Source organism: Balearica regulorum, chromosome 24 (assembly GCF_011004875.1).
Source record: "Balearica regulorum gibbericeps isolate bBalReg1 chromosome 24, bBalReg1.pri, whole genome shotgun sequence".
Classification (NCBI taxonomy): domain Eukaryota; kingdom Metazoa; phylum Chordata; class Aves; order Gruiformes; family Gruidae; genus Balearica; species Balearica regulorum.
In genome coordinates, this window is record NC_046207.1 from 7261964 (window position 1) to 7288921 (window position 26958).

A 26958-nucleotide genomic window follows, 5' to 3' on the forward strand; every position below is an offset into this window, starting at 1 on the left:
TTAGGTGCCAAAAACATCTTTATTAGCAAAGTGTACACTAAAACTCCAGAGAAAGAGATGCTCACAGTTTTACTACTCTCAAAGGGAGCTCGATACATTACTTGAGCAGGTGGCCTAGGACTGTCACAGCATCTAACCGAACGGCAAGGCGGCAGTGCTACGTGGGCTTCTCCTAAGGGGGATTGCTGCAGGAGTCTGCCGGGGAAAGGGCTGGGGAGGAGGAAGCATCTATCAAACCTTTATCAAAAAAGAGAAGCTGGGAGGAAGGGCTGGAGATGAGTGTCTGGGGCTTTTCGGCTTTGCAGGATTGTGCTTTTGAGTTTTGTGCTTTATGCCCAGGCCAGTGACCGGTTGGGTTTCTCTGGGGAGTTGTGGGACGCGTGTTGGGGTTTGCAAGGCACAATTAGCCTTGCTGGAGAAGTCGGTGCCCTAGGACTCATGCTGAAGCATGCTGAAGTGGCAGGGGCTGTTGGCCCTTAGTTTCTGCCTTAGTGGCAAAGTAGGACAAGGATAGCTTCTGTCCTCTGTCCTTGTCCTGGGCTTCCCGCCTGCAGCTCCCCCCAGTACCACACTGTGGAGATCTCCTCCTCCTCCCTTTCTGTAATGCCCACAGGCTCCCCTGGGCTAAGCCCAGTACCAACGCAATGGTCCCTGCTCCAAAGAGCTGACAGCAAAGTGGCCTCGCAGCTAAGAGCTGTGGATTTGCTCTCCCGGTTGCTGTGGCTCACTTGGCTTGCGCCGTTCTCGAGAGGAAGCCTCGGCAAGGAAGAGGCGGTGGGTACCGTTTGGCCTAGCCAGCTTGTTGGAGGCCATAAAAGAACTGCTCTGGGTTCACTATAATGTGCAAATGAAATCTACTCTATGGGAACCGCTGGAAAACTTTGACCTTGGAAGCCAGCCACTCTACACTTCCTTTCACGGTGGCAGAAGACAGCTACAAATTATACCCCTGAGCCAATGGCATTGTCCTCTGTCTTACCCTTGCAGTCAAAATCAACATCAACTGACCGAGCTCGCAGTTGAGGTTCCTCTTGACTTGCTTCACAGCCCCCCACATCTCTAACTTCCAGGAAGCACTGGGTCGGAGAGGTGTCTCTGAATGTCCTGGTGCTCGGGAGATGCCTCCAAGTGCTCAGGGAGGGAAGGGAAACGAGAGCCCCGGAAGAGTCCCTGGGTATTTGGTGCCCTTTGGTGGGGAGGCTCTGGATTCAGGAGAGGTGGGGAATGGTGCTCCTGCTCAGAGTAGACCGCCATGGTTTTGTCAGATGCCACAGTGAGGTGCATCCCGCTTGACAAGGAGTCCCTGGATTTCATGTGGAACTTTTCTACCTCCGTGTAGCTTGGCCTCTGGTGGGAAAGGAGGAACCGGGTGGGTTATAGCAAAAGCAAAACAAAGTAGCCACGCTCTTCCCTCACCCCATCAGGCCCCAAGCCCCAAAATATTACTTTTTGCCTGAGGAAGCCTCAGAGCAGAGGAACCCACTCCCCCCTCTACTGATGGGGCAACTTGATAGTGCTGGAGATGGCAGGCTGTGCTCCAAAATCAGCGATGCACTGGGCAGAAGCATCTCTAAGTAGATCTACTCCCATTTCAAGACCCCTGGGCTTTGCCTGGACCCATGAGCGCTTGGCTGTGCTTTGCCTGCAGGGAGGCTGGAGGGAGCCGCTTGCCCTCCAGGACACGTCTGCTTGGGGCAGAAGGAAGCTCGGCCGGTGCGGAGCCGGGAGGAGTGACCTTACCTGCTCTGGGGTCGTCGGCTCCTCGTTCTCCAGGGGTGCGCAGGGGGCGAGCGGCTCCAGGCTCCGTGGGAGGATGCTGTACATGGCCAGGTTGTGGGAGGACGGTGAGATGGGGCTGTAAGCGGGCGGCACTTGGGACAGCTGGCGCTGCAGGAGCTGGAGGATTATATTAATGTCTGACGACATCCTGGACTCCAGCCTGGGGACAGAGCAGCCTGGCGTTAGCGCAGTGCATCCCGCTGCATCCCACCAGAGCCAGACAGGGGAGGCACTGGGGAGGAGGTGCCGATTCAGCTGCCTGAGGGCGATGATGCTTTGCCTGGTGCTGCTTGGTGAGGTTTTTAGAGAGCTTCAAACCAGCACTGCCACAGAGAGATCAATCCTGCCATCTCTCTCCTGCCACACTCAATCATCCCCTGCCCAGTTTTTTGTGGAGCCAAACTGGGATCTGGAGTGGGGAACTGAAGAAAGCTAAAACTACCCCGGAGGGGGGAAAAAAATTGCAATGGTTAGTTTTAATCTGGATCAATTCTCCAGGCCAGCTGCCTGTGCTGACAGATGGGAGCAAGGCAGGTTGGTGCCAACCATTTTTAACTGAGGAACAGAAGCAAATGGCAAAGTAGAACAAGTCCCTTCCTTTTGCCTTCTCCTTGACTGAAACGAGCAGCTCTGGCAGGAGTGGGTGCAGCCCCCCCTCGCAGGCAGTGGTCCTGGCAGCACTTACAGAGTGGGTAGGAGATCTGGCCCCTGCTGCCGGGGTGGCACGTTGGCGAGACACTGAAATACATGTGTGGGCACTGTGGTGGAGTGAGCTTAGCATGGCCAGCAGCCGTGGGCGAGAGAGCCAGCCGCTCGTGTGGGTGCTGCCTGGGGCCTTTAAACCTGCGTCCCCGCTGTGGGCTCTTCCTTCCCATTCAAAAATCATGTCTTTTTTATTTAGAGGGCAATGATGTGCACGAGGCTCATTTGCTTGAGCTACAGGATGTTTGCAGCTCTTTGCAACGGGAAGAGGAGGCCTGCAAAAGGCTCAGGTTGTGAGCCCGTGGGTGGTTTCATGTCTGCGATCGCACTGAGTTTGGGGGCAGTGGCAGAGTGACAGATCCCAGGGGTGGTGGGACAGCGGCCAGCGAGGTGCTGGGCTGCAGCCAGGGCCAGGACTTCCAGTTTGAGAAGCTGCTGCATTTGCAAAGTGCTCCCACTACCTCCCCAAGGAATGCAGTGTCCCAGGGGTCAGGAGGTGGCATCTGCTGCACACAGAGCCCACTGCAGCCACCCCTAGAGAGCAGGAGAAGGTGATGGCTCAGAGCCCCCCAGGTGCTCTCCACCCCTGTGCCCCGGGGACCTGCCCACCTGCTGAGCTGGGCCTGCAGGAGCTCCAGCCTGGACTCAATCTGCCCTGGTCTGTAGTCGCTGTGCAGGGGGATGTCCCGCGAGCTGTGTACCAAGGAGATGTGTTGCAGAGGCTCCGGGTGGTGGTTCGGCCTTTGGTCCTCCCAGAAGGTGAACATGTTGGGGATGTCCAGGGGGGTGGCTGGAAGGAGAGGAGACATCTCAGCACTTCTGTCTTGCATCCCCCAGCCCCACTGGCATGGAGGTGCTCCAGAGTCCATCATCCAACACATTCATAGAGAGCCAATCACCCTGACGTACACGGTGCTCAGGGAGAGTCTATCACCCTAGCACCTGAGGTGCTTATGGGGATCCATCACCCTGGCACCCAGGGTGCTCATGGACAGTCCATCACACTGGCACCCGACATGCCTGTGGAAGGCACATAGCATTTGTCCCCTTGGGGCAGCCCCACAGGGGTCCCTGGGTACTAGGAGAAACTGCAGGGCACAGGAGGGACAGAGCAGATGCTACTGGGGACAAAAGGCAGCAAAGACCCTTGGCCACAAGCATGGCTCCCCTCAAATCTGTGTGGCGTGCTTGGCTATGCCCCAAGACAAGGCCACTGTGCCCGAGCATCTCTCACCACCCTCCTGCCAGCTTTGGCTGCAGCTCTGGGTACCTGTGTAGGACTGGCTGCTCTCCGCTGCCTGCTTGCCAACCTCGGTGCCGCCGGCGCTGGTGGTGACGAGGCTGAGCGTGGGCAGAGCAAAGTCATCCTTTCTGGATGTGGGGAAGGGCTCAGCTTTTGTAGGACTGCCAATCTTGACCTCATCATCACTGGTTTGGGAGCAGGGAGTGGTGCTGCTGCCCAGGTCATCCCACTGGTCCTTACTCAGCAGGTCCTGCGGGTTGGTGAGCTCTGAGTAGGTGTGATACTGCTCTGCATCAGAGATGCCTGTGTCTGGGTCTGTGGGGCAGCACAACAGGTTAATTTGGGGAGTACCACACATAGCAAAATCAGCCCCCACCCCCTCTACGGTGCCTGTAGGGCTGGGGCATCCTAAGAAGAGGGAGGGAAGGCGCTGCGGGTGCCCCCAGGATGGGGATATGCAGGCTGGTCTGCAGGGACGGAGGCACCAACAGCTGCCTCCGCTTTGGGACAGTAATTAAATGCTGATCCCGCTCCCCAGCCCTGCAAGCCAGGCTCTGCTGACACTGTGGGACTCACCAGGCTTGTTGGGCTGGCAAAGGGAGTGCTTGCGTCGGCGCGCCCGCCGGTAGGTGCAGTCATACTCCTCGCTGAGCGGTGAGCGGGGAACGCTGTCTGCCTGAGGAATGAGAGGGGCTGGTCACCGTGGCAAGGGTGCCACGTCCCACCCATGGATGCCATCTCCCATCCATGGGTGCCTTGGCCCTGGGTGCCATGGGGACGACGGCCCATTCAGCATCCTCCTAGGGCTGGTCTCCAGCCACCTCTGGCTCTCCCTCACTGCCCTGTCCCACCCAGTGACTCCTGGGCTGGTGGCATAGCTCAAGGGATCCTAGAGGTGAGCCTGAGGTGAGGGTGTCAGGGCCATGGGGAAGGAAGGAGCACCCTGAGGTGGGGCAGGACATCCTGGGGTGAGACAGGACATGGAGGGAATTTGACTTTCTTTTCTATCTTATGTTGTAGAGAAAGTTAGTTGTAATTTAAAGCTAGCAGTTTAAACATTAATAGCTAGAGTAGACAAAGCCTATAGATCGTGGCATATGAACTGTAACAACTGCATTACAACATGCCGAAGAGCTAACTATAGAAACCGACCTAAGAGGATGTGATATTGTATAAGAAGATGACCACTTAGCAACCACTTAGTAACGAAACAGCAAACATCAAACCAATAAAAAAGCAAGAAGACCTCAGACCTTAATATTACTATTGGTCCGAACTATCGTGTGAGGGGTGGGGAACTTAGAGTGTAAGGGTATAATTGCCCAGGGATTTCTTTGTTCGGGGTCCCTCTTTGGAGGCCCCCAGCTCGAGCTGTAGCGCTATTAATAAAAAATACTTTCATGAAGGAATCTCTCTTTCAGCTCATGTGGAAACCTAGAGTCAAACCCTGTTATGGTGACTGGCATGCATCATTTCCATCACACTTACCAGGCAAGTGTCTCTGAAAAAAATATCAGGAAAGGACAAAGTCCAGTCATAAAGTTTAAGAGTCAAACAGCAACCACAAAAATGCTCTAAGCCTTTCATGGGTTGCAAATCTGATTGTTTAAAAAGGAATTTTCAGAGGGAGCTGGTACCCAGCTGAATGAAGCATGAGAATATTTCTTACTTCAGCAGCCTCAAAACATGTGTGTGACCCACTTGTCCAGGCTGGAGCAGTCCTGGAGAAGATTTACAGGTGCTGCAGAGCAGGGTACTACCTACATGGCTTGTGGGGCCAACTTTTCCAAAGAGCTCAGGAATGTGCAGTATGCATGTTTGTGCTGGGCTATGGGGGACACTGTAACCCCATGGAGCATGCCTTGGGAAATGTGGCTGGGGGCCAATCCACCACCAAATTGAGTGAGGAGCACAGGCTGACATCCTCACTTCAGCCCTTCCACTTGCCAAATTTAAGGCATCAACCACATCCCTCCCTGGGACAGCCCTGGCACTCACATCTCGCAGGTTGAAGGTGATCTCTAAGTTGCTCCAGAAGTTGTCAGAGAAGGCTGGGTACATGTCCAAGACCTCCAGCAGGTCCTCCCGCTGGATCTTGTGCAAGTCGCAGTAGGTCAGGGCCCTCACGTCAGCGTTGGACTTCCCTGGGCGGGCGTAGAGGCTGATGGGCTCTCCAAAGATGTCATTCTTCCCTGTGCCAACAGACAGCTCATTAGGGGGAGGCGGGCACCCATTCCAGTTCCACATGTACTGGTCCAGCAGACCTCACTTTGCAGCTCATGGACATGGGGATGCCCAGCAACCCTGACCCTGATTGTGGATGCTGGGAATCACACCATGAAAGCCATCACTGATGGGGAGGCCGAGCCAGGGCAGTGGGTCATCAGTGACGGTTGGGGACTGGTGAGCTGTGCCCTGCTCCTGCTCTCCTCACTCCTTTGTGGCCTCTCCCCGGCATCCCCTGTCCACCAGTGTGGTCACCAGCCAGATGTTGAGGAACAGCCTTCCCTTCTCCAGGACATAGAGAAGTCATTCGCCCCTCACCTGCCACCCTTTGTGCACAGCTCATCACCCATCATCCCTCACCTATCACCCTTTCGCCATTGCCCATCGCCCTTCACCCATTACCCTTTGCCCCTTGCCCATTGCCCCTCGCCCTCCCAGAAGGAAGGACTTTTCCACCTAAGATGGCCACCACAATGTCTTCCCGGAGGATCTCGATGGAACCCCGGGAGATGAAGTAGAGTGTGGTGAGGACATCTCCGTAGTGCACCAGGGTGTCTCCAGGCGGAGCGTGGGTTGTCTTGAACTTCATGGCCAGGGCGCGCAGGCAGCCTTTGCTGGCTCCTCGGAAAGCCTTGCAGTTCTGGAGCAGCGTGCGGTTGAGGTGGAGGCAGATGTCTGCCTGCAAGCAGTCGGGGAAGCCCTTCAGCACCTGCGGAGAGCGAGGGAGAGATGCCATCACACCACTGTCCCCGGGAATGACCACCGTGGCAGCCCAGGCAGGCTGGGCGACACACAGAAAGCTAAAGCAGGGGACATCTTCTGATCTTCCCTTGGCCTGCCCGTCCTTGGCTGGTACCGCATGCGGCTGGGGATGAGCGCGCTCCCAAGCAATAAATAATAATAACCAGATCAATCTATTTATACCCGCTGGTGGCATATCCCCCTTTTCATCTTTCCACCCACTAATCTTGGCTGAATGAGAGCACAAACTGGTAACGAGGTGCTGTCCTAATTAAACAGCACCTGCCTGAATGCCAAGAAGCAGCATGGGCCAGTTGTGAGCAGCAGCAGCTAAATATACCCGTGGCAAATACCTCGCATTGAACAAAAGCTAAATCTGAAGGTGAAATCAAGGTAAAACTTGCAATACGGAGAAAGTCGCTGCCACCAATGACTCATGGTGCCAGGGTAAAATCCACCTGGGTTTGGGTTTTTTTTGGAGAGCAGCATATGGCCCCAGGGTCCCCATTGCTCTCTTCTCACATCCTGCTGGCGGCCAAATCTGGGACAACCAGGCTGGGCCTGGCAAGCGTGGCTCATTCCTGGCTCCATCACGATCTCACAGGCTGGCAGCAGTGCCTTAGTTTCCCTACTGGGAAGTGAGGGGCGGACAAATTGATCGGGCTGTGGGATGATTGATTAGATTGCGTTGCGTCTCAGCAGCATCCAGCAGGAATTGGTGTCAGCGGCAGCACGTCCAAGCCGCAAACTCAGCTCGTCGCAGGGGATTTGCGACCTGGGTTTGCACTAAGCCAGGAGAACCTGTGCTCGGTAGGGTGCCACGGCTTTCCTTCTAGTTATTGCCACCGATGTCCAGCCCAGGATGTCTCCTCTGTGGGAGAGGTTTAACCCAAAGCTCTCCCAGCAGCAAACCCCCAAAGGCTGCCCAGTTCTTTAAAGTGGCAGCAGCAGCTGAAGGCGGAGAGGTTGAATTTACGCAAATCTGTGTCATGATGGTGCTCAGGGACGGAGGAGGATCAAGTCTTAGGAAAAAAGGGAGCATGAACTGGGAATGAGTGGGCTAACAACCTGCCCAGGGCCAAGAGACGGGGAGTACCAGGCCCCACCTCTCTCCTTGCCTCATCCTCTGCTCACCACTCTCTCTGCCTTGCAGCCGGCCGAACCAGCACGTTTATGCACCGTGGCCGTGAGCCGAGTCCTGCCACCCCAGCCCCAGCCCGGGACTCCTCAGCTGAGCCCCCTCCTCACCCCTGTGGTGCCCCGGCGCCGTTGGCACAAGCATCCCCACCAGGCTTGGAGACACGGTGCCTCTCCAGCGCGGCTCCGCCATTGATCCTCCCCTTTGCTAACAACCAGCCGCCTCTCCGGGCTCTAATTAAAATGGATCGAGGTTTATTTAAATGCCCTCTTTTCCCTGCTGCTGAGAGCGGGATGCACTTTGCTTAGCAACCGGCGGGGTGGAGAGGAGCTGGATCGATATCGGCTCCGCGGCTCTGTGACACCAACAGACATCGGCCTGAAAGTGCTCGGCGCCAACGGGGGCTCTGAGCTCCTCAACAGCGTGCTGGCACCAAACCTGCTCTCCAGCCAAGAAATGCCGTCATGGCCCCAGAAAACCTCTGAGGAGATGTGGAGGGATGGACAGACAGAGGGGGAGAAGGAGACAGGGGGATGCAGGAAGCGGAAGGGCAGACAGACTCTGTCTCCAGCCTCCCAAGTCTTCTCCTGCCTCCTCTCCACTGTGGTCAAAAGGATGGAAATGTTTGGGTGGACGCAAAGCTAGACTCTGGGTCATTCAGGACAAGGTGCCATGAGGACATGGGGCCTCCCTGCCCCATACTCACCGCATTCATGTCGATGCCGTTGGTGTAGGACCAGGCATGCTGGAAATACTCCTCCAGGCGCTGGCGCAGGGGGTTGGGGATCTGGTGGAAGCGGATGAACTCCTTGACCCGCAGCATCTGCGTGTGGTAGCGGGCTGTGCCCGAGTACAGGCGCTGGATGATAGCAGAGACATTGCCGAAGATGCTGGCATACATCAGAGCTGCAACGAGAGGGCAGGACTCAGCAGGACATGGGGAGATGCATGTCCAACTACATCAGACCTGGAACCAGCAGGTTTCCAAAACCCGTATCTACCATGGATCTGAAAGCAGTGGGTTTCTGAAACCTGTATTTCTATCTATCACTCCATCCATTTGTCTGTGCAGAAGAGGCATAGGTGGAGGGAGATGCTCTCTTAAAATCCCACGTGCTCTCCCTGTTTCTCCCCAGAGCAGCCCCTCCAACCTTCAAAGCAGGGATGGGGACAGTGGGAGACATGCAGGCACTCACAGCCAATAAGCATGACACAGATGGAGAAGATCTTCTCGGAGTTGGTGTTGGGCGAGACATTGCCAAACCCCACACTGGTGAGGCTGCTGAAGGTGAAGTAGAGGGCAGTGACGTATTTATCCTTGATGGACGGGCCAGAGGAGAGGTCGCTGTCATTGTAGCGCTTGCCGATCTGGTCACCCAGGTTGTCCAGCCAGCCGATCTTGTGCTCCATGTAGGGCCGTTCCACATTGCCGATGGCGTACCAGATGCAGGCCAGCCAGTGGGCGATGAGGGCGAAGGTGCACATGAGCAGGAAGAGCACGGCTGCTCCATACTCAGAGTAGCGGTCCAGCTTGCGGGCCACACGGACCAGGCGCAGCAACCGGGCAGTCTTCAGGAGGCCAATGAGGGTGGTGGTCTGCAGGGGAGAGGTGAGAAACCTCAAGGACAAGCAGGGGATAAAATTGACCAAAGGCGTGTCTCCAGTGTAGCCATGATCCCTTTGAAGGATAAAAATGCATTTCTAGAGCATGAATCACCTTGTTCTGTAGGTGACATCTGAAATAGGTTAGATGAATCATGCCACAGAAAGGGCAGTCTTCCTCTGCTGACCATAAAGGCAACAAGCTCTGGGGTTACCGGTGAGCAAGTGAGAGCAGCCAAGGCCAACCCCATGTTTCCTGATGGGTCCTCACCTTGCCAACTGTTGCTCCCAAAACGGCTGCCTTTCACCCCATCCCACAGGCTCTTAGCCAAGGTGGAGCCTCCAGGTAGCGCAGTAACCACGGAGGCCATCCCACTGCCAACATTTTGAGTCTGGTTGGCAACATGACCCCAAATTTGGCCTCGCTGCCATGTGGGACCAGTCCCTAAACTGAGCTCCCAGCTCTGCTGAGTCAGCCCCAGCAAGGGGAGTGGGTCCAGTTAGACACTATCTTAGCACTCACAGTAGGGTCTGGGTGGCTGTCTGACCCTACTGAATAAAATCCTAGGTCTCAGCTGCTTGATAAAAACCTGTCATGACATCCTTGTCCATCCCTCTGACTAACCACCCCTCTCCTTGAAGATCTATCCATCCACTGTTTATATCAAGCCATCTATATCCCTCTCTTTCTCTCCCATACATCTCTCCCCATCCATCCATGAGTCCCCTCCTGCCCTGATGGACCTCCAGGCCCTGCCTGTACCTCATCAGAGCCAGAGCGGAAGATGAGCAGGTCAAAGGGGATGGCGGCGACCATGTCGATGAGGAACCATCCCTTGAAGTAGTGGATGGCGATCTTGCCAGGGTGGCTCACAACCTCGTCATTGATGTTGACATAGGTGGTACGGAAGTTGATGACAATGTCCACAATGAACATGATGTCCACAATGAGGTCAATGATGTTGAGTGGGTCACAGGAGTAGCTGCAGTCCCAGTGCTTCTCCTCCACTTGCTCCTCATTGAGCAGGAAGGCAGCCGAGTAGGGGGTGAAGACAGCTGTGTAGATGACCAGCAGAAGGATAAGCCAGTCCCACACAGCCTTGAAGGGACTGTAGTGCAGGATGGTCCATCGGTGGATGCGTGGTGCCTGCAGCTTATACTCAGGAAGGACGTCAGCGCCCAGGGACAGCACCTGCCAGGAGATGGGTGTGAGAAGGACAGGAGACCAGGAGAGAGGTTGGATGAGGCCAGGAGCCAGGCAAGGGGCTCCCATGTGCTGGTGGAGCAGTGAGGAGCACGCAGTGGGTTTCCTATACCCTTTCCACCTTTGTCGCCTTCATGCGTGTTTGTCCAGGAGGCCACAAGGTGAGTTGCACACTATGGCTGACACCAAGGTCTGCCTGGCTCCTTGTCCATCTCTAATGGCCAGAGCACCCTTTCAAGTGTTTATCCACTTTATGCCTTGCAGACCCTACCACACCAACAGGGAGGAAAGTGCCACCTGCCAAGCCTCCTTGTGCCACCAGCTCTGTACCACCAGCCCAGGAGCTCCTGGGTGTCCCTGGCACAGGGCTCTGGGACAGCAAGCCTGGGGATGCAGTCCCACGGCGGTCCCATGGCCTGGCTCTGAAGGTGATGGCACGTTATGCATCTTGCAAGCTTTGCACAGCGCCTTTCTTGGCCCCAGCAGGGACCTTCCCCTTGATGTCCCTCTGGCACAGTTGTCCTCCAAGCAGAAAGGACAGCCTGGGCCACTCACAGCCATGCCTGGCCTTGGGCAATGCCCATTTCCCATCCGAGCATCCCCAGGGAGGGGGTGCCCTGCGGCCACCAACGTGCAAACACCACCTCATGAGCGCAGGCACCCTCCCACATTGTCCTGTGTCCCCAGGTCTGTCTGCCTCATGGGGACACACTCCCATGGCACCAGTGAGTCCCCACCAGTCCCAGGCCTGTCCCAGCTCCCCCCTCCAGGACCAACGCCGGCTCCCGATGGGCTCTGAGGCCACCCTGGGGACACAATGAAAGTGCTGGGACTGTCCTGCTCTGGTGCTGAGAGATGGTGGCATGAAGGGGCTCATTTGGAGCTGGGGGCAGCCGGATCCTCCCTGCTGCCCCTGCCGCTCCATTGTTCCCCGGGTGTTCCCGGCACCAAGCCCCCAGCCAAAAGGGTGCTTTTTGCCCGGCTGCGAAAGAGGAGAGAGGAGGCTCCACATGCCCTGAGGCCATGGTGATGGGCACCACCACCATTCTGGCAACAGATCTGGAAGAAGGGCCTGATCCTTCCTGCACTGACACCCGTCCTGTTCAAGGGTCCAAGGGCTTCCCAAGGGCTCCAGGTGCTGCAACCCAGAGCAGATCCAGCCCCGCAGCCCCATCCCACCAAAAGCAGCCGCTCCCACGTCCCGCAGCCCTGGGACATCGGTGGGTCCCTGCGCCCTGGGGGTGCCCCCGGCTCCTACCTGCCTGCAGCTTGCCCGGCGCCCCAGGCGGCAGCTGACCCTGGAAGTCCGGGTGTCCACCATGGAGGCCCCCAACACCACACGCCCAGGCAGCGACCGGCACGGAGGGCGCAGCACCGGGGCCATGGCATCGCCCACGCAGGCACGCATGCACTCGGCCGGGCGGGTGGGAGACACGCGGCTGCGAAGGGCATTCGGGAGCCCGGCGTGGATTAATCAAACCCGATCAATGCTGGGGCCCCCGTGGGGACGAGAGCACCAATGGGGCAGCGGGAGCCGCCGACGTCGCTGGCAGACGGAGAGGGGAGGGATTGGAAAAAGTGACCCAAACGCAATCGTTGCGGAGGGGAATGAGGCGCTGGCTGGGCTTGGGGACTGGCTCCCGTGGGGATGGTGGGGAAGGGGACAAGGCGATGCGGTAAAATGCTTTGTCCCAAAGCTCAGATGTGTCCAGCAGACCTGAGATGGGCTCCTACATCCTATGCCTGGGAAAACCAGCAATGCTCCCACCCTCAGCAGCCGAATCCTCCTGTCCTGCCCGGCCAGAGGCAGCTCTGTGGGGCCAGTCCTGAATTTGGGCCCCCAGTCGCTGCTCCCCATGCTGGGACCCCTGCCCTGCCCCTCGTCCCTGCTCCTGGCACCTGGCTCAGCAGAAGCAAGAGCAGGTCAAGCCCCTTTGTTTTCCGGGCAGGAATCAATAAAAAACCACAACCCCAAAGATTTGAGGCAGAAAAGGGAAAGAAATTCCCCAAAAGAGAATCCAAACCAATGCGGAGCCAGGGAGCAGCTGCAGCCTTGTCTCTCTCTGCCCCTCGGGGATGGGGAGGGCTGCGGGTGGCACCCTTGGGTGGCCTGGGTGGCCCCAGGAGTGTCCATGGGCGGCAATGCTGGGTGCACCCCGTGGTGATCCTGCTGGGTGCCCCTTCCCCCTGCACTTACCGGCTTTAGCTGCAGCCGCAGGCTCATGGTGCAGGGTGCTGGGTGCCGGCAGCAGGGTGCTGGGTGCCGGGCGATGAGCAAGGGAGCGAGGCAGCCGCAGGAGGGAGGAGGAGGGAGGGAGGAGGGAGCAGGGTGCGTGTGGGCTGTGGGTGACGGAGGGGGGAGGCTCCCACGGCCCTGGCTAACCCAGGCTGTTGCTTGTGCCCCATGGGGCCCAGCAGGGATGGGGATGGGGAGGGGGACACCGAGCTGGGGAGGGGGGCCATGCCAGAGCCACCAGGAGACCCTCAAGCACAAGGGGCTGGGCAGGATCAGGCCCACGGTGCTGGCTGCAGGCAGGCACTGAGCCGGTGTCCCTCCCGGCACGTATGCTGACATAAGTCAGCCCCCCATCCCTGTCTGCAGCACCCTCCTGCCCAGCTCCACCACCACTTGTCTACGGGGCAGCTGGGGAGACTGGGAGAGGTGCCACCCGTGAGAGAGGACCCCATCCCGGCGGCACCAACCCCATGGCGTCCTCACGTGCCTACCAGCCCTGGCAGGCTGAGCCCGGCACATTCATTGCACTTGTGACCTGCCCTCCCTGCCTGCTTGCTGCGGGGCCGGACCACCCAGACCAGCCCACGTCTGCCTCACCCTGCCTGCCAGCCGGTATTTTTAGATGCTGCTCGCGGTGTCTCGCCGCTGTCTCTGCTTCACCCATGAATTATTTAGCGGCCAGGAGCGGGGAGCCATGGCTTGGTGGGAGGCACGGGGTGAGGATGGGCAGGTCGCCGGGATCCCCCCAGGCCATGGGGAGATGCCGGGGGAGAAGAGGTCCATCCCATCCCGTCCTGTCCCGTCCTCCCTCCCATCCCATCCCACCTGGAGATTTAAAGCGAAGGGAAGATCGATGTTTGTGGGTGCTGCACCGCTGGGCCCTGCAGCCACCACCCGTCAGCTCCGATCCCGTCACCCCGCAACCAGCTCATCACCCCACATCAAGTGGCTGGTGCCACTGTGCCAGCGTCACCCCAGCGTGCAGCAGTGGTCCCTGGCGTACACGTGTCCCCCGGGATGGGGATGGGAGCATGGAGGCTCTCACTGTCCTGCTGGGGCATTCGGGGGCTGATCCCGGGTCACTGTGGTCACCCGCAGATCAGAGGGACTAAGTGGGTTTTGGGATGAAGGGGACAAGCCAGGGGGACAACAAGCCTAAAAACTGCCCCGTGCCGTGGGAAGCGGGGACCCCATCCACCAGGCACAGAGGCTGCGAGGCTGAAGATTTGCCGGCACGAGATGGGAGGAAAATCCCACAGAGCACCGCGCTCTGATGGAGCAAACTGTCGAGTCTGGGGGGCTTTCTGGGGTCAGCTGGCTGCATTTTCATTAAATTGGCCCTGGGCTGCTACTGGCAATGGTGTCCTTAGGTGTATTTTGTACATCACGGCTCTCCTGTGCCTCAGTTTCCCCACTTGTAGGAACTCCCGACCTGGGACAGCAGGATACAGCAGCACCTTTCACACGCACTGATGTCCATGTGTCCCCCACGGTGACAGTACAGTGCCATGCGTGTCCCCCGCGGCTACGGTGCACCGCCACAAGTGTCCCCCGCAGTGGCAGGGCAGTGCCACCCGTGTTGGTGACAGTGCAGTGCCACCTGCTGTCTCCCAGGGGATCCTGTGGCCCTCGGCGTGGCCACCCGTGCTCCTGGTGCGGGGTCCCCGGCAGAGCCGTGCCCCGGGGGTCCACCCCCGGCATTGGGGGCAGGAAACGGTGGCCAGAGCCTCCTCCACAAACGAAGCCACTTGCACACACAAACACGCACACGCGTGTGTCCCCTTCAAGGCCACCATCACACCATGAGCAGTTCATGCCAGTGTTCCCCTGGCCACAAAATACCAGAAATACTGATTTAGGGGAAAAAACCTGAGCATTTCAGCCACTCAGAGGAAAAGATGAAAATCAAACACAAGGATACTGGCATTTCCTGGGATGGAGACTCCAGGTATTGCTGCCCTCTCTGCTCCTCTCCTCCAAACCCCACAGGAATGGCTGTGACCGTACCCCAGCAGCAACACCACCACCCATCGCTGCCGCGGTGGCATCTCACCGCCCACGTACCTGTGTGACCTTCTCGGTGACGTTCTGGGTGCGCTCCATCACCTTGTGGGGAGCAATTATCTCAATCTCCGTGGTGGAGCCTGAGCGGTGCTTCTCCAGGTTGAACTCCACGAAGTTGAGTGTGAACTGGGGTATCTGGCTGATGGTCCGGTACTTCATGAGGTCCGAGTCTGAGGTGGAGTTTGGAGGGTTGGGTTTGACATGTGAAGCCTCTGAAAAAGGACGGAGAGGAGCATTGAGAAGGGCAGTGTGAGCAGGAACCAATCCACAGAGCCCTGACCTGAGGGTAGGACATCCAGGAGCTGGGGACCACCACAAGGTGCCACCAGAAGATACCAATATCTGCCTGGCCATAAAGGCTTGGCTTCTTCTGGGTGACTCAGACATGGGATACCCAACCTGAGATGCCTGAGAGGGGGGTGCTTTACCAAATGCCAAAACACAGAGGCATCCAATATCCTTTGCTACCCCTGAAGACTGTGGTGGGTTGGGGAACAGCCCCAATGAGGCCCACCAGGAGGGATGCCAAAACTGGCATGAAAACAGGTGAAGGAGGAGGTGGGTCTCTTCCACCCTTGCATGCTTCAGCCTGACCAACAGAGCTCCTGAGTTGCTGCCTTGGTTTTGGCCACCAAACTGAGCCAGGAGCTGGATGATATCCCCACTCAGATGGATCCTCCACCCCCAGGCTCCAGGTAGGGAGGTCATAGCTTTCTCTTGAAGAAGAGCTGTAGTGGGGCTGGATCCTGGCAGTTCTCCCTTGGGACCCAGGGGCCTGCCTCTCTGGGTCACCCCAGTGCAGGACCAGGGAGGAAGCCCCAGAGGTGGTCGCTTCATGGTCAGGCTTGTGGCAATGTGTAGTCACGGCAAGGAGCATGTACCCACACCCACGGCTTGAGGAACATCCCCAAGCACCGTAACCAGTGTGTCCCAACCTTTCCATCTCCTACAGGCAAGGCAGGGTTCTGTTTTCAGTTTTCTACCCCTTCTATCCCTTGCACTCTGACAGTGACTGAAGTGTCTGAGTAGCTGAAGACATTGTGAAGGTGCCCAGTTAGCACTAGCGATCCTGCTGCCACCCTTCTACTCCCTGCTCATTCCCCTTCCCTCTCTACGTTGTGTCCCCTCCTGAAGGTCCATAACCTGTGACTATTTGAGGATCATGATCCCCCACCCCATTTTCTCAACCCAGACACCGCAGACTGATTTCTCTCCATCCCCAGTTACTGAGGCTTCTCTTGCCTGATCTCCATCATATTTGTCATCATGCGTCTCACGATAACAAGAGGTCTGGACGTGAACACCGTGGTGGAGGTACGTTTCCTCCAGCCCTACAGAGTGGCCTGGCCGGTGTCTCGTCCACCTCCAATGCATGGGACACAGCTCACATTGCACATGCCTGCAGACCCCTTCCCTCCCTCCCGGGGAGGTGGGACGGCATCGGGATGCCCCTCATGTGGAGCAGCCAAACGCAGACTCACGCGGTCTCACATCTCACACGCAACAGCATGGATGGCTCTACCCAAACAGCAGGACCTGCCTACGCAGGGATCCGCATGGAGACCAGCGGGTTTTGGGGAGAAGACCCTAACTTATCTCCAGTTTGCAGAGGGAAAAGCAGTGCAGGATAAGAGACCTCCCCCCCGAGACGTTCCGGGGCCATCGCCCAGGACCGTGGCTCCCGCAGTAGGACCGACAACTCCGGGGTTTTTCCCCTACCTGAGTTTGCCCTCCTTTCCCTGAATTTTCTCTGGAACTCAGACCTCGCAGCCTCAAAGTTGTCCAAGGAGGAGACCCTGCGGAGGCTGTGGAAGCTGCCCCCCGGGCGAGACCGAAAGAAACCCCACGCAGAGTACGACCCTCGTGGGCCCAGCAAGGGAGGCTCTTGTTTCGGGGACGAGTGTTGTAGGGTGGGGTCGGCCTCCAGGCTCGGCCTCCGCTCCTTTTCCAGGAGGGATTCGGTCTCTGACTGCACACAGTTCTCCTTGGGCGATGTCTTCAAGTCCCTCAAAATCAGGGAGTCACCACCAGGCTTTAAGACAGCCGGGAGAAAGCGTTTTATTAGAAGGAGTCCTCGCGTGCTGGGGGGGGAAGGAGGGGGAGCCGGGGGGGGGTGAGAGGACGGGCAGGGGGCTGGGAAGCACTGCGGTTCCTGAGGTCACCTCCAGCCAGGACCAGGACCTGCTTTGCGGTGGGGCGACCGAGTCCTCGGGGACTTGGCAGCTCCTACCTCCTACCAGCTCCTACCGAAGGCTGGGCGGCCGCAGGGCGGTTTGCAAGGCGATGCTGCGCAGCTGGGAAGCAGGCCAGAGCGAGAAGAGAAGAGGAGACCCTAGGGATAGGCTTGCCTGGAGTACCTGCCTTTTCCGAGGTGTCCCTACGCCCCACCGCTGGACCTGCCCTTCCCTCACCCGCTGCAGGAGCTCAGGCCACCACTGAGGGTCGGTGCCCGGGGTCCTGTGCTGGCGTCTATGGGAGACGATGTGCTCTGCACCAGGAAGCACTGGGGGAGCTGCTGGGCTTGCAGATTGGGGCATATGTGGTTTTCCCTCTCTACAGTACCCCTGGCCGTTGCTAAACCTTTTTCTCTGGAGACCTACAGAGTTTCCAGCCTTTGACGACTTCTGCAGTGGGGTGCACAAAGAAACCACCTTCTGGGGCAGAAATCTATGGGTCTATGCCCACACCAGTCATACCCACGGGAGGGACTGGGATTTTGCACGCGTGCCCAAGGCAGACCACGGCACTTCTCACCATCCTTAAGGACCTTACTGCAGCTTGTAGGATGGGGTGCCTGGAGGGGCTGGCTGCTGGCCACCCCTGCATCTGCTGGGCTGCCCCGACTCGGACCAGGCTCCACTAAAGTGGTGGGTCATCAGGTTGCCCTCAATGCACATCTTCCGTGTGTGTACACCTGAAACACGGCAGTGCACCGCGCAGCTTCAACCTGGGGGTACCCAGAGCCTTTAGGAGTGCTGGTGTCTGTAGGAGCAACACACCCAGAGCATCTGATAACGCTACAGGTGTCTTCAACTTGCCATAAGCACAACCTCTGAGGAGACAGGCACCTTTCACCTCATCACATCTGTAATTTTGGGGAGCAGCTTTATCCAGGCTGTCTGGATACACCCAGCACAGTGAGAACCTGGTGCCTGGGGACGCGTTAGCAGAGCAAAAGCCTCCTGCCCACAGCACTGTGCCTCGAGCTGCGGCATTTCAGAAAACAACACGCCTTTGCCCGGAGATACCTTGAGCACTTTTGACAGTCAAGAAGTCACCAAGAACAGCAATCTCTAAAGAGGTCCCACCAACATTTTTCCAGTCTCATCATGTCAGCAATGACAGCACCACCCTCCATCACGGCAAGCACGGTCTTTGCTGATGGACTAAGCCAGAGCTGCCTGTGCTGCCTGCCCCCTGCCAGGAAAACGTGGGGAAATGTGCCCTTTCGAGGTTTGCCTGCAAGCCCCTGCCAGTCCCTGCTCAGTCCAGACCTGCTCCAGTCTCCTGCAGTCACCAGCACGGCTCCTCCTCCGGGTAGGGACAACTCCCTGGAGCTCCACCATCCCGGACAACTTGCACTACGGAGCCAGACCTTCCTCCCAGCTTTGGCAGCGGTACCCACCGGCTCGGCACATCTCCCGCTCCCCCCGCAAGCCACGGCATGTGCCGCGCCAGGCTGACCCTGGAGAGCAACACCATCTAGCTCTACCCCACGCCACCGAAGCACCGCTGCTCACGGCCAGCCCTCACCGGGGCCAACGCTCAGCGCTGACCCAGCGCCAGAGCCCCTACCGCTGGATACGGCCCGAGTCACAGCAGCCGAGGGAGAGCGGGATGGGGAGAGCGGAGGAAGAGCGCTGGGACCTGGCCTGAGGCATGGGCTTATATCAGACAAAGGCTACGGTTACCTTTCCATAGTCAATGGCTACTCCATCAAACTCACTGGTGGGCAGAGATTTCCGCTGGATTTTGAGTCGCCGCAGGGACGGGAGACTAAACTTCAACCTCCTACCTTGACCTTGTTAAAAAGAAAAACAAAACACAAGAGAGACAGATGTAACCTAGCTGCACGTGACGGTTGGAGCGAGACGGGTCGGGGCGGTGGCAGGGGAAGAGGCTACGGAGAAGTTTGGGTGGCTTTGGGGGACGTACCTCCTCCAACACACTTGCTATTCCCATGCCATCACATCGCCGTGTGCTCAAGGCAGACCCTAACCTGGCAGAAAGCACCGCTGGGCTGGAGGAGAGTCCCCTACAACTGCGGATGCAAGACGGGAAAGGTGCAGAGCATCCCTAAGCCAATTAGAGACTAAAGCCACTTAAGGGATTTGGACCTGGAGGAAACTGAGCCTCTAAATCTCCTTGGTGGGACTTGGCGAGAAAAAAAAAACACACAAAAGAGATGGTAAGTTAGCAAGGCATTAAAAAAAGTAGTTCTAGCACTTTTGTTCCTGGAGCTGTTCTGGATTCTACGTGAGTGATGCTGGACCAAAGACGGGGTCCCTTGCTGCCATCACAGGGGACCAGGAGACCACCTTGCTGGAAACTGGGACGGGGGCAAGGGCAGCCGCGGCTGCAAGGGGGTGCGAAAGATGTTCAGGAGGGGCAGGGGCCAGATGTGGAGAGGAACCGGCAGTGCCCACAGTGGGACCCAATGCCCCCAGTTGTGACACCCAGTAGAAAGTCGCTCGTTCTCTTCTAGTGCTGGTCCGTGGAGGAGACCGCAGCTGCCTGCCCTACAGGGTTAGCGTGAGCAGCCAGGCTCGCACCCTGCTGCCTCAGGGTCTGGCTCAGCCCCGGGGTTCACTGACCCCCAGCAGTACCAGTTGTACTCACTAACCAGACCAAAAGTGGCCTAAATCCCAGGGCGCGTGGGATGCCACACGAGCTCCGCAAAGGCATTTTCCTCTGGGAAAAAGCAGCACATTGAGGAGCTGTTTGGTTTTGGCAGGATTTGCTTCCCTCACTGAGCCCCGACATGCCACCGAGCTGCTTGGGCAGGCTCCCAACCTGCCCAGCTCCCCAAAAATGCCCCCGACGATGGGGGGACCTGCGCGAGCTCCCTCTGCTCACCCCATCCCCGCTGCCCGGAGCAGCTCTGCAGCTGGAAGAAGCAAAGCAGCCGACTTTCCCTGTGCACCTGTGAGCCGGGGACCGGCAACGCAGCCGCCTGCGGCCGTGTAATTAAAGACTGAGTCAGAAAACCCATGCACGAGAGACCGATCTGGGCTGGCGCCAGCAGCTCTGGCCCTTCCACACTCCCCGGCGCTGGAATGGGAAACCTGAGCAACACTCCTTGGGATGCGCAGTGCCATCTCCAACTCACAGCAAAGCAGTAGGTACCCCTGTTCTTTGGGTGCCTTCTGCAGCCAAAGGTACATCTTGGGGTGGGATGGGGTATGGATGCATCATATGTAGAGACATACGGAGAGCTGAGGGGGCTGCAAAGCAACACTGGTGCTGGAATTTAGGATTTCCTTAGCAGTCTGTGCATAGACTAACTGGTACTAAAGCAACACACCAAAAATATAAATCTCATCACACAGGAACACATGCGCAGGTTATATATACATTCACACATATGTCCGTAAGTCCTGTGTGTGCATATGTCTGGCCTGAGGATACATAAAACCCATCACCACACAGAGCGACTCCGCTGGTACCCGCTGCCATGCACACAAACACCTTAATGACTCCAGGATGTATATACACACCGAGTGTGAATGAGTTAAAACTCACATTACTGTACCGGTACAATGGGCAGCACGAAGGGTCCCCGTCGGTCCCTGATGCGGCCCTGGCTCTGGCTCCGCTCCCGGCCCCGCTGTGCCACCCCACATGCCATGGGGGGACAGACCCAGGCTGCTCCCACAGCTTTACTTTGGGTCCTGCCCAAAGTGTCCCTATAGCGACCCGCACCCCCAGGGCGCGTGTGCGTGCACATAGATGTGGGGTTATTTCCCCGACTGAAATGCAGGCGCCTGACACCGAGGGCCATCGAGCAGGAAGGTGGTTAGAAGCTACGGCTCTCCTTCCCATGGTTGGGTCTAACATCTGCATCCCTGGGTATCCACATCCCTTGGGAGCTTCACCACAGCTTCCCTTTGATGCAGCCTTCCCAAAACAGGGAGTTTGAATTTTCCACTGCCTCCAAAAGCCCCACAAAACCCTGGGATGAGCCTGGGGCAGCGAGGAACAGACCAAAGCCTGGGCAGGCTCAGAGCCATCCCAGCACAACCATCCTTGTGCCATTTGACGGCAGTGATGTCCCCATAGCACAGCCGTGCCGTCGGTGACACCAAATGTCCCCTGGCCCTCCCGGTGACAACCCCCCATGGGTCCCGTCCCGTGCCAGCACCTCCTGCCCTGGCCAAGGCCGTGCTGCAGGGACGCAGGAGAAAAAAAAACTCCCCGTGTTAAATATGGAAAGGACGCAGGAAGGCAGGGGGTGCGTGGAGGGGCTCCACGGCAAGACACCCTCTCCTTAAAACTGCACCATCCCGTGCCAGGGGGTCAGTCCCCACCCCTGCCCCCAGTTCCCCGGGGGTTTGGGAGGCGCGTGCGGGCTGGTGTGCACGCGAGGGGCTGTGCAGGGAGCACAACCGGCTCAGATGGTCTTTTTTCACCCAGTTAGTGTTTGGCTGGATCCGTCCCTGAGCCGGCAGAGCTGCGGCTCTGCAGAAACACAAACCTCCGCTCCTGGGCGCTCCGTGGGGCTCAGCCCCAACAGGGCAGGATCCTGCCCTGCCATGGATGCATCCTTCGGCCCCACGAGCTCCCGAGAAAACCGTGGGATGGGGATAGCCCTGAGGATGCTGCGCTGCCCTCCCACCGTCCCCACCGTCCCCGGGGACACCCACCTCCGCGCCAGCTCTGCGACAGACGCTGGTGCAGGCTCCGGCTGGCGCTCTTGGCGATGAGCTGTGCCAGGTCCTCGAAGTTGAGGATGAACATGATGACGACGCCGTCCTCGTTCTTCACCGGCACCACGTCCACCAGGCAGCGGAAACACGAGGCTGCCGAGCAGAGACATGCTCAGGGGGGGCCATGCAGGGGGTTCTGCCCACCCACTCCCCAGCACAAAACACTTTGGGCAGAAAAATATTTTTTTAAGCACTTTGATGGGTGCAATCCCTGCTGATGGGGAGTGGAGGATTTGGAAGCCTCTCTGAGCCCTGGGAAAGGGCCGTATCTCTGCAGCATCCCAGCTCACACAGATCGCATCTTGCCTTTTTTTTTTTTTGTCCCAGACAGTCATTTATATTAATGTACTTGAGAGCAGCAATTAAAGAGTAGGTAATTAAGAACTCAGAAAGTCCCAGGTAGTGGTTTAACCTCATTAAGCATGCTGCTTGTAATCATGCCATAGCTAATTGCCCTGCAGTCGCCAGGCAGTTTTTGAGCACTGACTTCAGCTGTCTTATTTCCTGGATGTGGGCAATGGGGGTGAGCCCGACCACATGCCCCATCCCAACCCCGGGCAGCAGGACGTGTTGGAACTGGTGTGATGGTCCCCAAGGACATCCCCTAAAGGCACTGCCATGGAGCGGACAGGCACAGGCTTGTCTCACTCCTGCCGTGGGGAAACTGAGGCACGGGGTAGGGGGGAGACACAAGGACTGGCTCAGTATCCTGGGAGTGAGGGGGCTGTGGGGAGGACCCCGAACTGGCCCCCATGCCACAGCTCTGCTGGCAAAACCCCCTGAGCCCTCCCTGGGCTCCTACCCCAAACCTCCGGGAAACTGTGGAGCAACCAGGTACCACTGCCCGGCCGGTACAGAGCGAAGCAACCTCCTTCCACGGCGGTTTCTGCTGGGTGTGGGTCCCTGATCTCGCCTTTCCCCCACGCTCTGATTACCAGGGATTAGCGGATCCGGCAGGGATGTGCTGCTGTCCCGGTCCAGTGCTCTCCCGCTCTCACCGTGGCCAAGCTGCGGCCGGGAGGGGGATGTCAGCCTTTCTATGTATAATTTTAAGGAGCTCAGGGCCTCCCGTAATCAGGAGCAGATGGCCGGCATCGGGCAACTTCAAAATCTGCTGTGACGTCAGGGATGTGCACACACACACACACACACACACATGCACAAGAATGGGAAAGAAATGGATATGGTAAAATCCGTTTAAAGGGCCCGGCAGCCAGGATTATTTCTTTCTTTATTTATTTCATCGTTGTTCACCACAGGGAGAGGAAATCCACTTAAACGCGTGAGCTGGGGAGGAGGCGGGGGGGGAGGATTTTCAGCAGATAAAGCTGTTTCGAAGGGACGCACGGGCACGCCACGGACTACCCGCGTGCGGAGCCAGCGGGGATGGAAAGAAATGAACCCTTTTCCCTCCCTTTGTCAGGATTTGTAGGGATCTAAAAGGCGAGCGGTGTGCTTTGGGTGATGGCAAGCGAGGGAGGCGTCCCACACGATGCTAAGGTGGCACAAGCCCAGCGGGATGATCTGGTGCCACCCCTGGGATGCTGCGGCTCTGCCCGTGCTGATGTTGGTGTGTGCAGGGGGTGTGCACGTGTGTGTGCCCACTCGCCTTCGCATGTGATGCCCTGCAGCACAGGATGCTTCCTCCTTTGGCGTGTGATAAAATGAGTGGGTTTTTTCCCCCACAGGTGACGTTGAAGCATCAGCAGTTTCCCTAGGACCCGCGGCCCAGTGGGGTTCATTGGCATGGGCAGCCATGGGCAGGTCCATGCTTCCCCCCTAGACTGGGAATCCTGATCCAGACGGCCTGATCCTGGCTCACGTGCTCTGCCTTGCTGCATCCCTGTCACTGCGTCACTTTTCCTTCCTGAGCCCCTCCGTGGTGGTGGGAGGGGATGGCTTCTGAGCTGTTCTCATGGGGGCCGGGTCCTGGCAGCCCCTGTGTGGCATGGAAAGGGTTAATCCCAGACCAATGCTAAACAGCTGAAAACTGGGCCCAGTTACATCCAGTTGGAGGGATATAAGGAGCAGCTGGGAGGAGGCTGGGGTTGGGTTTGGGAGGCAGCTGGTGCCTGGTTTGATCCTGCAAATCTGGGAGGTGCTGAGCCTGAGCAGCGCTGGCTGGGGCAGCTGTGAGCTCCCACGCACATCCCAGGGGAATTGCCCCAAAAGTGGCTCTGCCAGGCACAGCCCCATGTCCCAGGAGCTCAGTGCCCAGCTCTGACCCCTGCCCCACAGCGTGGATGGGACCAGGGAGGTGTTGGAGCATGAAGGATGGAGAGGATGGAGCCGGGGTGGGAGCAGCAGGTTCTCTTAAGCCCAGTCCGAAGGCAGAGCTGTCCCCCAGGATTTGGAGTCTCTGGGAAGCTGTGATTTGGGGTACCCCAGCTCTGTGGAGAGGCTGCAGCTGGGGGACCCCTAGCAGCCTGTGCCCTGACTCGGTTTCCCTGCAGTGAGCCAGTCAGGTCTCTCCAAATTCCAAGCCTCCCCATCCTTCCCCACAAAAACTAGGCACCTCAGACCTGCTGTGGTGCTGGTGGGCTGAGCCGGCCCTGGGAGGGACCCCAGCCCTGCGCTCCCGTCCTCGTTCCTCGATCGACTGTCCCCATCCATCTGCCTGTCTCTTCCCTTCAGCTGTTCAGCTAATCTGTCTCCATCCATCTAATTTTATCCAGCCACCAAATGATCTCCTGGAGGAGCCCCGGGGGCATTCACAACCTGCCTGCGCTCCACGGGGCTGCTCGGTGCCCTTCCGGGGCGAAACCCAGCCTGGAGGCTGGGGAAAGGGCTCTGCAGGAGGGATGCGACGTGGATGCTGGTTTGGAAGATCCCACACCCAATGCGATGGGTTTGCATGGGCTGGGAAAAACAGCTCGTTCCCTAAAACGCTGGGTCGGGTTTGATCTTCCCAGCACCCAGCCCACGTCCCTCAAGCCGAGCGTTCGGAGGTTTGCGCTTTCTGACCCATCTTGCCTTCTGACCTTGATAAAAGTGAGCACGTAATAACATTAAAAATGTCATTGTCGGGGGCCCTCCCTCCCCGGCACTCTTATCCTCTGCGGCCGCCAGTGGTTAATGCATTTGTCGGTATCATCGGTATTAAACTAATCAACAGGACATGGGGGTTTCCAAGAGCCGGACACAAACCAGTATTGTTATGAATATTAAAAAAGCAAGCTATTAATCTGCCCTCGGAGCTCTTACCGAGTCCTTCCCCCCCCCCCCCCCCGGCTGGGAGATTTAATCTGCAGGGTCTCATGGCAGAGTGGCTAAATCTATAGTGGCATTATATAACGGAGCGGAGGAGAGGGGCTGGGAAGGGCACGGAGGGGCCGGGCACAGGGATGGGGATGGAGCTGTGCTCCGGGGCTGGCTGGCACACCCGGGGAGACGCTCGGGAGGGCCGAGCCTTGTTCCCGTCCAGGGATAAATCAGCGTCAGGGCCGGGTAGAAACTTCAAAGGGAAGCACAGATTGCTGGGAGGCCCCAAAGCAAATCCTCGAGGCAGGATGGAAAATGATGGAGGTTGGGGCTGAGCCCGTGGGAGACGGGTCTCCCTCAGAGACGGGTCCGGGGTGAGCAATGGGTGCTGGGGAGCCCCTGCACCAGGAGCGAATGGGGCCTGCACCGGCCACTCTCCCCACACCCAAACGGGGATTTGGGAGACTGAAACCCGCTGTGACACCAGACCAGCAAAAATGCTCTTTGCAGCATCCCCCAAACCACTAAAATGACCTTATTAAGTAACGGTGGCAGGACGGAGGTTACTCCCTGTGTGGTGACGACCAGCAGGGATTTCTGTGCTTAGCAGGGAATTTTCTGGTTGGAAGCAGCAGCGGAAGGGGAAAACCAGGAGCATCGGGTGGCTGCGGGTACCCACCAACAGTGCGGCCACAAGAAGGATGCCTCCAAGCCCAGTGGGAGGTCCTGGGGTGCAGGTGGAAGGATGCTCTGATCCCCAGGAGCCAAAAGAGTCCCGGATCAATACAGGGGGGGTCTGCAAAATGCAGCTTAACTTCCTCTGCAAGCAAAGCGAGCGGCTGCATCCAGGCCCATGGTCCTTCCCTTGCTAAATCCCCGCTGGCCGCAGGAATTAGTCCAGCTTAGCGCGGGGCTGTGTGGCCAAAGCTGCAGTGCTGACGGCATTTCCCAGGGCTGTCCGGCCATCCCATGGGGCCAGCTCCCACTGGGGATGCAACAGTTGGCGAGGATGGGGATGGAGGGTTTGGGGTGGGGGCTCTGCCAGGGCAGGGAATTCAGGAAAAAGCCTCCTGGGAAGCATTCCTGGGGATGCTGGGGATGCTCTGGGCCTGTCCCTCTGTTTGTGGGACAGCTGGTCCAAGCACAAAGCATTCACGGAGCACCAGAGGATGGAAAACATGTCTCTTCCAGCTTTGTGCCCCAATCACACCATCCTCAGGACAGAGCAGGGGCAGTGGGGGTGGCCAGAGCTGTGGTGCAGCTATGCTGAGCATGGCAGAATTGGTCCCACAGCGCAGGATCTCTGGGACCGGAGCGTTTGTCATTGCGAGGCGGGATGTTTATAAGTCCCATCTGGAGTCGGGCCATGGTGTCTGTCCCTTTCCCGAGGTCACAGCCCCGCTCTGCCGAGCCTGACCCTTAAAGGAATGCAAAGCAAACAGCCCCAGCTTGGCTTAAAACCCAAGTTTTTGTAGAAGCAAAGAGCTCAAGTTGGGGTTGGGGTTTTGTCAGCTGGCCGTGCCTCCCTGCTCCTCCGCCACCCGGGAGGTCCCCTCTGTCCTGCCCTGTCCACCCCACGGGGCAGCAGCAGAGGCTCCCTGGGGCTGCCAGCGCTGGTCCCCAGCCCCAACGGTGCCAGGATCTGGCAGCTGCTGGTGGGATTTGCCCTCCTGCTTCCAGTGAGCCCGCTGGGCACATCACGCGTCGCTGGTTATAAAGCCGTACAGAGAAACCGTGGCTGGGTCCATCCCTGCCTGGCAGCTGGCAGCAGCTGCTGGAGAGATGATTGCTGTGCCGTGGATGTGCCTTGGGCTGGGGACAGAGGGGACACGTCCCGTGAGTCCCCCTGTCCCCTTTGGGTGCGGTGACACCCCACAACCCCTGCCTGCCTGGCTG

General features: G+C 58.1%; 1 protein-coding gene across 3 annotated transcripts in view; it reads right to left on the bottom strand.

Moving 5' to 3' along the window:
* Positions 1-26958, bottom strand: part of KCNH6 (potassium voltage-gated channel subfamily H member 6) — a 33529-nt gene continuing 6571 nt past the window's right edge. The window contains exons 3-16 of one of the 3 annotated variants that reach the window (XM_075775324.1): positions 21799-21954; positions 18847-18956; positions 16655-16967; positions 14936-15147; positions 10195-10623; positions 9026-9425; positions 8536-8735; positions 6407-6659; positions 5723-5916; positions 4301-4400; positions 3752-4039; positions 3091-3271; positions 1741-1939; positions 1-1347 (exon numbers count right to left, since the gene is read on the bottom strand). In XM_075775324.1, coding sequence (XP_075631439.1) covers positions 1060-1347; positions 1741-1939; positions 3091-3271; positions 3752-4039; positions 4301-4400; positions 5723-5916; positions 6407-6659; positions 8536-8735; positions 9026-9425; positions 10195-10623; positions 14936-15147; positions 16655-16967; positions 18847-18956; positions 21799-21954 — 3323 coding nt within the window. In that variant the 3' untranslated portion in view covers positions 1-1059. The remainder of the gene's footprint in view (positions 1348-1740; positions 1940-3090; positions 3272-3751; positions 4040-4300; positions 4401-5722; positions 5917-6406; positions 6660-8535; positions 8736-9025; positions 9426-10194; positions 10624-14935; positions 15148-16654; positions 16968-18846; positions 18957-21798; positions 21955-26958) is intronic. The other 2 variants (XM_075775325.1, XM_075775326.1) reach the window with 2 other exon arrangements.